The sequence below is a fragment of the Lolium perenne genome, chromosome 4, assembly GCF_019359855.2.
Source record: "Lolium perenne isolate Kyuss_39 chromosome 4, Kyuss_2.0, whole genome shotgun sequence".
Lineage (NCBI taxonomy): Eukaryota > Viridiplantae > Streptophyta > Magnoliopsida > Poales > Poaceae > Lolium > Lolium perenne.
Genome location: NC_067247.2, coordinates 43,297,076 through 43,308,672, shown reverse-complemented (window position 1 = coordinate 43,308,672; position 11,597 = coordinate 43,297,076). Strand labels below are relative to the sequence as shown.

General features: G+C 45.6%; 2 protein-coding genes and 1 long non-coding RNA gene across 3 annotated transcripts; 1 reads left to right on the top strand and 2 right to left on the bottom strand.

Moving 5' to 3' along the window:
* Positions 1-4,165: 4,165 nt before the first annotated feature.
* LOC139830463 (uncharacterized) lies at positions 4,166-6,794 on the bottom strand. Its single transcript, XR_011742449.1, has 2 exons — positions 6,659-6,794; positions 4,166-5,892 (listed from the first exon to the last, which is right to left on the bottom strand). It is a non-coding gene; the product is annotated as an uncharacterized lncRNA (long non-coding RNA).
* LOC127292321 (uncharacterized) lies at positions 5,085-7,108 on the top strand. Its single transcript, XM_051321692.2, has 2 exons — positions 5,085-5,745; positions 6,677-7,108. The coding sequence occupies exons 1-2, from the start codon at positions 5,483-5,485 to the stop codon at positions 6,714-6,716; spliced, it is 303 nt and encodes a 100-aa protein (XP_051177652.1). The 5' UTR covers positions 5,085-5,482; the 3' UTR covers positions 6,717-7,108.
* Positions 7,109-9,003: 1,895 nt separating this feature from the next.
* LOC127292320 (probable prolyl 4-hydroxylase 6) lies at positions 9,004-11,319 on the bottom strand. The gene is made up of 7 exons (XM_051321691.2): positions 10,959-11,319; positions 10,759-10,816; positions 10,563-10,667; positions 10,011-10,068; positions 9,752-9,927; positions 9,617-9,677; positions 9,004-9,510 (listed from the first exon to the last, which is right to left on the bottom strand). The coding sequence occupies exons 1-7, from the start codon at positions 11,081-11,083 to the stop codon at positions 9,203-9,205; spliced, it is 891 nt and encodes a 296-aa protein (XP_051177651.1). The 5' UTR covers positions 11,084-11,319; the 3' UTR covers positions 9,004-9,202.
* Between the last annotated feature and the right edge of the window lie 278 nt (positions 11,320-11,597).

Genomic DNA, 11,597 nt, shown 5'->3' with positions numbered 1-11,597 from the left:
CATTTCGTTCTACCTCCGGAATACCGCAAAAAAGATGAATTCGGTAACGACGATCCGGAGGGACGTAAGAGGAGGAGGCTGGTCAAAGAGTTCGCTCTTCAGAAGATGGCCACAGCATTCCGGACATACAAGAAAAATTTAGCGGCTCAATATGTCGAGAAGGGGAAGACTCCGGATTTCACCGGACAGTATGAGAAGCTGAAAGATGATTGGCCCGAATTTGTGAGGCAAAAGAAATCAGAGGATTTCAAGGCCATATCGGATAAAAATATGGCAAATGCGGCTAAGAAATCATATTATGGGGCCAGGAGGATACCGCCTTTCGGAGCCTAAGTGGCAGAAGATGGAGGATGACCTGAGGGCGCGAGGAATCCCTCTAGGTACCGAGGGATGGGACCCTAGGGCCAAAAGCTGGTGGTACGGGCATGGGGGAACGCTAGACCCGGTGACAGGGGAGTGTACCCACCGAGACACAAAGTTTAAACCCACCCAAGCCCTTATTGACGCAATGAGGGATGCTCAAGCGGGGAAGATCAAGTTCAACAGAGAGAATGACCAGCTGACAAAAGCCCTCGGGAATCCTGAACACGGAGGACGTGTACGAGGCAAAGGCGTCATTTCGTGGGAAGACGGGTTTTCCCAGGAAAATGACCCCTACAGTTACAGAAGCCGTAAGAGAAAGGCGGATCGGGAAAAAGATGTTGTGGCGCGGTTGGCATCGGAATTCAATGAGATGAAGAAAACCCTGGATGGTCTAGTACAAGAAAGAGAGGCAGCTCGGACGCATGAAGATCATCCACCGGATCTCGGAAGCCAGCAGCGGAGAAGCAGCGTGGCTTCCACGGAGGCCCCACCGGCTGGTGCTAATGCACATGCACCGACGATCGAAATTACTGCACCGGAGCCTCAGGCGATCGAAATTACTGCACCGGAGCCTCCTCGCTACCCCGTGGATGATGTAAAGGAGATGAAAGAATGTCATATGTATTATCCAATGGGGAACATGTCCATGAAGGTAGCCATCGGTAGTGCTTTACCATGTGAACCTGGAGCACTCCACCACAACAGGCCCATTCAAGATGGCTATGCTCGTGTCACGGTGGAGGACATAGTACAAGGGTTTGAGGACCTGGAGATTGACATTGCTACACCTGAAGGGGAGAGAAGACTTGGAGATGTCAAGTGCCATATCATTCTATGGCAAAAGAAGTTTATCATGTTTCTAGGCGAGGCACCAAGGCCAACAAGTCCACCCCCCTACGGTGGTGGTGGCGGTGGCGGCGGTGGTGGTGGTGGTGGTGCTTCACCTACACCTCCTTCACGTCAGCGGACGCCGCCCCCAATTCACCTCCGGCGGGTAAGCAGCCGCCGCCCCCCAGTCCGCCCCGGGCGGGTAAACAGACGCCTCCCCCCAATCCACCTCCGGCGAAGAAGCAGAAGCAGTCCTGGACTATTAACCCGGACCCTTATGTACCTAAGACCACAAAGGTACCGGAGCCATCGCTGAAGCCTCTCCCCACGAGGCCTTGGGAACGTAGTGCCGAGGAAGTCGACGCGGCCGCGGCTGCTCACCATGAGAAATGGAGGGCGGAATGCCAGGTGAGAAGAGAGTCCGAGCCCAAGCCAGTATATTCTGACAAGGAAAAGAAGTGGGCTAAGTCATTTTTGAGCACACCGTCACAAGCCGCGAAGAATCTGCCTGACGACTATGCACGTGAACTTCGTAGGCAGGCATTCATGTTGAAGGAGAAGAAAGAGCTGGCGGAGAAGCAGGAGAAGAAAGCCTTGGAGGAGGCCGAGAAAGAATTAGCAAGTAAAAAAAGCGGGAAACGAGTTGCCCAGCTCGGGGAACAAAGTAAACAATCGATCGCCCCGCTCATAGTGAAAGCCGCCGGTCCGGATGCTGAACTAATGGACCCCACAATCATAGCAGCTGCGGCAGAACAGGGAATGACCGTAACGGGTGCCAGAGAGCAAGCGGCCCTGATCGGTATGACTCTTCGTGCACTGTTAGGCCTTGATGAGGCGCCAGTGAAGGAGGTAGTAATTACATATGTGCCGAATGGGCCTCTCGTCGAGCCTGCGCAGGAAGAGGATCTACCTGTACAAATGAAAAGTCTGCTGAAATGGTACAAGGGTTACATAAAAAATAAAAACGCCAAAGAATATATTTATGCAGAAGTTAGACATGAGCATCACTTCAAACATTACTATATAACAATTCATCTGAGTGAATTGTTCCAGCTTTTCAATCTGCGCGAGCTCGACAAATCTATCATCAGTTGCTACGTTCTGTAAGTGATTTATTTCTACCCCATCTCGTTCATATTGCCTGCACTATATATATGTCCTAACTATATTGTTGTGTACGCTATTATGCAGAATGAAGATTAAGGAATGCAGAGTAAGGAACATGCATGATGTTGGGTTCATTGACCCACACATCGTTAATGGATATGTGTTAGAAAAACACCCCGCCGACGTGGAGGAAGACCTGTGGCGGTTTCTTACAAAGCAGGAACTCAAAAGTGATATTCTATTTCCTTACCATTTTGGGTGAGTGTTTCTGTCTTGAGCACATTCTCTTTTGTTTACTTCATGCATGGTATGTGGCTAATCGATGAGTTATGCATGACTGTGCATGTATCGTGTCCGCAGGTTTCACTGGATTCTGCTAGTAATTCAATTTCACACCTCCACAGTTTTCGTCCACGACTCTCTGACTCTGGATGCAAAGCTTTGGGCCGACATGAGAAGAATGATGCAGAAGTAATTAATAATATCAAGTATATCGATCGGCCTATTTCGTTCATTTCCTAATATCAAGTAACTAATAACTCTCTTGTTCATTTAATTTTCTTTGCCTCGTAGGGTTTGGAGACGGTTCGTAGATGAAAAGGTCGGTGAATTCAAACAAGACCTAGAATTTAAAAGGTCAGTGGCTGCGACTGGGGATATTCAGCCACCGGGGACCAATCTATGTGGATACTATGTTTGTGAGATGATCCGGAGATACACCTCTGAGCGGGTTCCGTGTGATAACAATGTCAAGAGGAATAACCTCCGGAAGATGCTTAGTCCAGAAGCTCGCTTCCGACCACTTCAAGAGGAACTAGTTGGATGGTTCACGAGGGAAGTCGTCGATCCTAAAGGAGAACACTATGTAGAGGACGTAGAACTTCATATGCATTAAATTATGTATGGAAACTTGTTCAAAATTGTATATGGTCATCCGATGATATTGAATATATGTTGTATATTGCTCTTGAATTATTTTTGGTTCTAATTTCAAATTTGTTTGAAATTTTACATTCATATGCATGTATGTAGTACCGTAGAATATGTGAAACTCCTTCAAAATTAAAATAAAACACAAAAGAAATAAAACAATACAAATTAAAAAGAAACCAGGTTTAGGGGGGGTAAAACCCTAAACCTGCGGCGGCCTTTAGTCGCGGTTGGCCAGAAGAACCGCGACTAAAGGTCCTCCGCCCCGACCGTCGCCTGGCGCCCACGTGGACGGGCCTTTAGTCACGGTTCGGCTTTAGTCCCGCATGTTTAATACCGGTTGCACAACCGGTATTAATGGCTGTTGCCAACCGGGATTAAAGGCCCTTTTTCCACCAGTGATAGAACACTTGTTCATGTTCATTGTCCAAAAAATTCAGATATTTCTGAATTTTTTTGCTATTTTTTCTGAATTTTTTATTGAACCAGGAGCATCTACACCTGGGTTCAGAAATGCCTTGTCCAAAAATGTGGTGGTACTAACATCTCCCGACGTTGAACTTACATTGCGTGGATTTTTTTTCCAAGTGTACTATATAGTTATGCATGTTACTAGCTAACTTTTCTTTGTCACTCCAAATGGTAATCTGCATATGGCTAATTCTGCTCTAAAATTCTATTGTCATGCTTGCTTCATTTTTGCCGACGTTGTCACAGTGGATTCTAAGGCAGCAACTTTTGTTTTTAGAACATCTAAGGCAGCAACTATGTCAGCTTATTTCAGATATATCCGACTAGTTTGGTCCTTTGCTTCATAAAGGCTTTGAATTCCCTAGTAGGCTGTACATCGGGTTTTGGGCTGAGCTTGCTAAAGGTGAAAACTTCAAGCCCAGGTACAGCCCATCCAGAGGCCGGGAAATGCTTACTTTGAATTACAAATGCAAATATTAACTATATTACTTTTTGGATATAACATATACAAATCATTTATTTTATACAAAAAAAATCTTCAGGCTTCAGGTCAGCTTCAGCAGATAAGTTAGGGGCGAGCCCGGCTCGGATGCTGGGTTCGGGCCAGGTCCTACCTCACTACCTGAGCCCAATACTCTGACTTCCTCAAGCTTGCTCCGTAGAAAAATTGTTATGAGGCGGAGGCTGATTGAAAAAGAAGCTCAAAATAAAGACTTTACAGTGGTTTTGCTCGTTCGTGCACAATAAAACACGGATCATTCAGCCACAGTATTGAGCTTCTGCGTGCATTCTCTCTCGATCGATTTCACATGTAGGGGTGATCAGCATTGAGCAATCGGACAGATTCGATCCAGTTCTAAATGGATGGACTTCATTCGAGGAAGCAAGCTCACATGTCATCTCAAACGGGAACTTGGCAAAGCATCTGATTCACAGCACACTGATTTTTTAGGAGATCGCCGCCTTGTAATCTTAACCCCCAAAATAAAAAGCACCGTGACACATCGCCTGAAAGTGGTGGTTATTTCTTCAGGGTGCTGTTCACTTTGGAGCTGCTTTGGGACCTCACTTTTACCATGGCAATGCATGCCCCTCTCCTAGAGTTACCCAAAGATGAAATTCTTTCCCGTTTCTTTTGTTACTACACGCATGCGGCCTGAATTCACCTCCCGAGAGGAATCTACGTACTTGATGGAGAGCACCTCAAGTTCAAAAAAAAAAAAAAGACGGAGAACCAAGTACAGCCTTAAGGATCAGGATTCAGAGTTTCAGACAGGAATGGCTCCTAAAACTTTACTTTCTCCCACCGTCTTTTTTCTCACCAGAACAAACAAGAGATTGGAAAGAAAAAGAAAACAGCACAACTCAAAGAAAAAAAAAAGCAGAGTGATGCATGGCATAGGCAAAAGAAAAGAAAGCAAGCATGGCTGGCTGGCTGGCTCACTAGCTTTGCTTCTCCTCTGCATCAGTCCTTGAAAAGCAAGGCAGAATCAGGCCAAAGCAAAAGAAGCCCAGAAGAAAACAAGATGCAGGAATGCTACCACCCGCAACAGCGACTGACACAAATCCCTGCCCCTCCCTCCTGTGCTGCTGCTTCTTCTACTCCACTCCCTTCCCCACATTATAATATGCAGCCACATTGCAGCAGCAGCAGCCAGCGTCGTCGTCCCAGCTGCGCCACCACCGCCACTAGGACCACCTGTCCACCTCCATTAGAAGAAGCAGAGGAGAGGGAGGGAGGAAGTGGCGCGCGGCTGCGAAGAGAGCGTACCCTGTTGGTACTATGAGAAGGCCGGCCGGGTCCGGGAGGCGGGCGGCGGCAGCAGCAGCCATATTGTTGGGTGTTCTTGTTTTGATGTCATTGGTGGTGGTGGCGGAGAAGCCGTCTACGACGGCGATCGGCGGCGTGGCGATCGGAGGGAGGAGGATGTTGTTGACAGGTGACGAAGAGGAGATGAGGAGGTCTCTGGAGGATTTCAGCGCCGATGATCCTTTCCAGGACAGCGAGAGGAAGGTGCCCAATGGCCCTGATCCCATCCATAACAGGTGCTTCACTTCACTTTCCCTTTTCCTGTGTGTTGCGCTGCAGATTGTGTGTCTGAATTTTTGAGTTGGTTTCTTCATTTCCTGTCTCTTCTTGTTCATGCACCTTCAGTTCGAATGTTGGTCTCTGGGTCATGTGACTCTGTAAATCTGTATTGATTTGGCTAATAAGAAAATTTCACATATTTGTTATGGGCCATGCATACATAGGTTTCTTGAAGTTTGAAATGCATCCTATTTGTTTGATTGAAGTGTGCCATTGTTACAGAGCTTTTTTTTCATAGAGGGGTGGCAGAACGTAGACTGGAGATTTTGACCAAATTTAAAACAATGCACTCTTACTGTTATGATGATTCTTTTAAAAGGGATAAGTTCTTCGTCTATGCCATGTTTAATGTACCATGTAATAAGCTAATGCTGATTAATATTGCAATTGATAGGCCATTAGTTCCGTCTGCAAAATTCCATATGCTCTGTTTCCTCAAATTTTCTTAGGCCGGGCAGAATTTTCTCAGGCATGAAAAATGTTTCAAGGCATGATTTCATTTGAGCATAAAGCATGAGAAGAACAAAGAACTGAGAACGTTGTAAAGAGCATGAGAAGAACAAAGAGCTCAAATATGCTCCTCCTTACACGCACAGCCACAGTCCCCTATGATGATATCCCATTCTTTGAGCTAAAGCAAGTAAAATTGGTCTTATTCTCCCTTTCTTTTGAAGATAAATATTCCAATCATGAGTAACTAGTTATGATACTTGAAATGATTATTCTACATGCCTGGAAGCAGTCAAACTTAGCACACCCACATGATTTATTATCTGGGCAACAAACAAATGGTCTAACGGTTGAGTGTAGGGTCACCTGGCTGAAACACAGACTGGCATATGTTGTTCCAGTGCACTTTTTCAATCTAACCTGATTAATTTTCTTCAGGGGGGCTGGCAAGTCGGGAAGATCGCCAGGCCGAGCTTAGGGCACGCATCTCGAGGCATAGAAGCTTCCGAGGCTGAATATGGTGGAGCAGAGGAATGGTTCATTGCATTGCAAAGAAGGAACAAAACAAGAGCTACAATGTCATGGTGGGTCTGGCTGGATGTTGTGGTGTAACTAGGGGGGAGGTAGCATGGCCTATCTTCTTCTAAGCACTGCTATTTAAGAGAGTGTTAAGCATAACAGCTTTAGCTTTTTCGCGAAAACAGAGGCTGTTCTAGTGGTGGGGGGTTTCAGTTTTGTAAAGTAACCAAGCAGTGCTTCCCTCTCACAAGAAACAAGCACCAGAGATTCTTGGCAAAGGGGGTGTGGGCAAGAACTCCTTTCTTTTTTGGCAGAAGTGACTTTAGACATACTACTAGTACATTCTTTTTCTCTTGTCACAGTGTGAGTTTGAACACCATATAATAAGTTTTGGTACAGAGGAAACAAACAGGCCAGCAAAGAAGGGCCAACAGCAATTGTCTAGGCTTTGGTTCTTATCTTCATATGAGATGTGGAAAATATATTGCCGCTTCAGCAGTAGCATCTATCAAAGTATCACACCTCACTAAAGAGGCTTTTGCTTTGCCTATTACAAATGCTCAATTTTTTCCTAAAAAATTTCTAAGATACTTGTGAGGTTTGTTGTAATTATTTATCTACTTTAGACCCAATGTGACGTTTCAATTCGATATGGCACCATTTCTAATAATGAAAAACGAAGGCACAATGAGCGATTAAAGTAGCAAAGAGAAAGGATAGTGAACACCAGCCTTGCCAAAGCAGCAAGCAATGCTTTTGCTCCACCATTCTGATTCCTCCCTCCCCCCATTGCCTCTCCTCCTCTCTTTAACTTCTTTTCTTGTAACTTAGTAGCTTTGAACAGCTAAAGTGAGCTCCAAAGCATGGCTGTGATGAGAGCTGTGTTTGTGTGGGGACTAAAAATCTGGTTTCTTCTTCTTGACCAGTCATTGTTGTGTCCTTGAGACGAGATGTACTGCACCATGTGCTAGAATGAAAAAAAAAATGTTTGGCTTTAAGGGGAAGAAACCCAAAGCGCTGTGATTTTACTAGAAGTGATTGTGTGTACGACACCAAATTGCGAGTGCGGAGACTCGAACCTGGGCGGGCGGGGATGCATCAGCCCATCCCAACCACCGGGCTATGCCTCGGTTCACCACCATGTGCTAGAATGGATATGTAGCTCAGTGTATGGATGGACTGCTTTGTTCAGTGCAAGAGGGTGCAGCGCAATGTGGGCACAGATATGTGTCCTATTTGTACATATATGCATCTCTGATCAATGTCTCTCTCTCCCCTCCGGGTCCCGGCATGCGCCCAGCGTTTCTACTCTTGTTTCTGGTCCCAAGAGCAGGACACAGAGCTGCCCATGTACTTGCAGCTCTAGCTACTACATGTTACTTGTTTTTATTTATTTATTTTTAAGTAAGTTACAAGTGAATTGCTGCTAACAATGACTTGAGACAAAAAAAAAAAAAAAATCCAGCTGATCTACATTGGTATAAACAGGCAGGAACATATCCTCTATTCAGTCTTTTGATAAAAGGCATTCAACATGCAGAGCCAAAAAAATATCCTCAAATAGGAATACGAAGTTCATTCTTGAATCCTAAATATTTGGAGAGAATTTTGACTGAACTACTTCCACTTTACAAGATGAACTATCAAAAGGGGTAATAAATTTATCCTCAACTAAGGAAAACGGGGTACATTTTTTACTTCAGGTACCATGGACAGTATGTGGTACTGCACAGTTTTCAGTTTATGCTGATAGCCAGTTTTCAGTTTATGTTGGCATACACCCAGCGTGTGTACTCTTGTTTCTGCTCCGACAGCAGTACTCAGAGCTGCCCATGTAATTGCAGCTCTAGTTACATGCTACTATGTTACTTTGTCACTTGGTTTTTTTTAAGTTACAAGTGAATTGCTGGTAACAATGACTTGAGACAAAGAACAGGAGCACATATCCAATGTGAGCACATTCAGTTTTGTAGTTGATGACTAAGAAAGGCTAGAAACAACCATGACTTCAGCTACCTTTTGTGTGCTACTTCACAATTTTCACTTTAGGTTGGCAGAATCAATAATGGAGGAATACCTTGAGACATGGAGTACGAAGTACCAGACTTTGCAGAGCAGAATTTGTAAGATGGGTCAGCAACATTTTGCTCCGGGCTATCAGAGCTCAAATCAATTTATTTGTACAGTACATTGCTGGATAAATACTCGATAGCATCCGGTCATACCAGATTATGTTTGAAACAAAAAAAATTGATTTCCCCTTTTATATTAAGATGCTCTGAGGTCAAACTACATGATATAAAAGAGTAAACATTTATGCCATTCTTCAAGTAACTTACTTGGTTTTGTAATATACATCTCACTAACTGTAAATCAGAAAGGGTGGCGAAAACAGCTAACAGCCTAACACTATGCTAACATATTCAACTCAGGTTGGTGGGGGTTTCAAGCATCGCAGACCCCGCAACTTTTGCGGCAAAATCCGAGGGTATCCTTTGTGCCCACCATGTATTTTGCATTCCTGAAACACTCCCCAACAGCAGCCCACCTAGGGCACATCTCATTGTCATCAGAACATGGCAAGTCCGTCATTACATCTGGAGGGTTGTCGAATGACCGGACATGGATCCATTTTGTGGCAGACCACTTCTCACCCTCGACTACTGGGCAGCTCGCGTGGAGACTGCTTGGATCTGTTGTGGCATTAACGTGGAGACTGAAGAATAGTAGTGCATCACCTTTTCTCGGCTTCACTGCAAAAGAACAGGAAACCATTGTTTTAGGATACGCTTATATTGTTAAATTCCGGTCAATGAAGTGGAAAACATTACTTTTGACATGCAAGAGGTTGAAGGCTACCTGCTAGGCCAGATCTTGCGCACTCAGACCACGTTTCATCCTTAAGTTGTAAATGTCCTCCCTGAAAGAATGTGTCAGATAACTATAACTTGCTGGCGCAGAAAATTCCAAATAATCTCACAAATAATGATATACCTCAGCATTTGGAAACACAGTCTCTCCACCCTGCTTGACATCTGTCAGGTACATAAGAACAGTGGCAACCCGATGACCACCACGCTTCAGGTTAATCTTGTCAGTAAAATAATCGAAGTGGGCATCATACTTCTGACCAACTTCATAATGCAGAACCTGAACCGACTCGGCATTTTCTGATCCAGCAACAGACTAGCTAGTTAGAGAACGCCCTCTAGCCCTGAACCGACTGAAAGGCAGGTAAGGTAGCACGACATACCTTCAGGGAGAAACGTCCAAGCAGCTACACGCTTTTCAATTCCAGAGATTATTTCATCCTTGAGTTGACCAAAGAAAATGAAACAAATTAGTGGTCTTGACATCTTTCTAGGTGTTTGATGCATATGGTATAGAAGGAACAGCAGAAACATGTTTTCCAAGGGCCATTTCGTCGACCGCACTAGAAAATATGAACTGCAGTTTCCAAAATGATTAACTCGTCAAGAACCATTGGCAACTTCACTAAGTCACATATATTCAAGAGGAGGGCAATTCTCAGGATTGTAATGATTCACTACCTTCCAGCAAATTGCACAGATAATATTCACTCTCATTTCTTCTCAGGAAAGAAAGCATAAATAACAACCATCAATTAGGGTTTATCTCTTTCTGTTGTACTCTAACCTCATCCAGCGAAATTTTCTCCAAATTCTTGAAGGACCCAGCAACATGATTTCATCGACGCGACTAAACATATTCTTGCAGGACTACGAACAAATGAAGGCATTCGGTAAATTTGCGAGAGAGAACAAGGGTGGTTCCATTTCCATACCTCGCGCTTGGCCAAGAAGGTGCCGGAGCTTGTGCGCACCAGGCTCATGACGCTCTTCCCAGAGTCATTGTCCGCCACCATCGACTTCTCAAGTCTCCCCTTGGCCTAAACCCCACAATGACACAAAGATCACAACTCAACCGCTGTCATGCACGCTGGCACCCGCTAAGAAGCCATGAGAAGAGCAGCGACTCACCAGCTTGACGAGGTGGTCGCACTCGGCGTGCGAGAGGAAGCCGCTGTACAGGAACGCCCTGCGCGCACAAACAGACAGACAGGCCAAACACTGTCACAGACGCAAATCGACAAACAGGTGGCGCGCGCACGGCACGCCCAGAGAACTGGCAGGTCGGAAGGAAAGAAGTAAGAATGTGAGGTGAGGTGAGGTGAGGTGACCTGGGGCGCCAGGAGATCTGGGTGACCCGCGCCGGGTCGTAGAATCCGCCGCCACCATGAGACTGGCAGAGGCACGGGGCGAGCGCGAGGGCGAGGGCGGCGAGGAGAAGGAGGAACGGCGGCATGATGGGTCGAGGCGGGGCGGCGCCGGGGTCATGGCTCGCTCGGTGGGCGTCTGTGTATTGCTTATAGAGAGACGACTGAGCGGGAGGTGGCGAGTCTCCGGTGTCTGGGCTGGGAGTCCGCCGCGGCGCCCACCGGAACAGGGGAAACGGGGGCGAGCCGCCGGTGGTGGAGGCAGGGGGGTTTCAGCTTCCGTCTCCGTGGGCGCGCGTGTCAACGGCTCCCATTTTTGCCCTTTTTTTTTTGGCTATTGTCTTAGTTGTCTAGGTTTGACGGTTTCAAATAAAAAAAGTTTGACGGTTTTACAGGAGAGCGGTGTTTTGGCACATGGGAGCATATGCTCCCTTATTTTAAAAACAATATTACACTTACTTTTGAATTTTAAAAATTGAGAGAAAAATTTGCACGTACATCTTCAAGTGCTACGCGTTCACAAAGTCGTTTCACGAAAGAATGACTTGTCGTGTGGCGTGTGTAAAAAAGATAAAATCCAATGCTAAAAATAAGGGTTTTGAT

Excerpts from the sequence above, each read along its gene's own strand:
- LOC127292321 (XM_051321692.2), top strand. The coding sequence starts at position 5,483 with ATGAGAAGGCCGGCCGGGTCCGGGAGGCGGGCGGCGGCAGCAGCAGCC. Across the intron at positions 5,746-6,676 it reads CCTGATCCCATCCATAACAG|GGGGGCTGGCAAGTCGGGAA; the intron begins GTGCTTCACTTC and ends AATTTTCTTCAG.
- LOC127292320 (XM_051321691.2), bottom strand. The coding sequence starts at position 11,083 with ATGCCGCCGTTCCTCCTTCTCCTCGCCGCCCTCGCCCTCGCGCTCGCC. Across the intron at positions 10,817-10,958 it reads CAGATCTCCTGGCGCCCCAG|GGCGTTCCTGTACAGCGGCT; the intron begins GTCACCTCACCT and ends TTGTGCGCGCAG. Across the intron at positions 9,511-9,616 it reads CGCAAGATCTGGCCTAGCAG|TGAAGCCGAGAAAAGGTGAT; the intron begins GTAGCCTTCAAC and ends GTTCTTTTGCAG.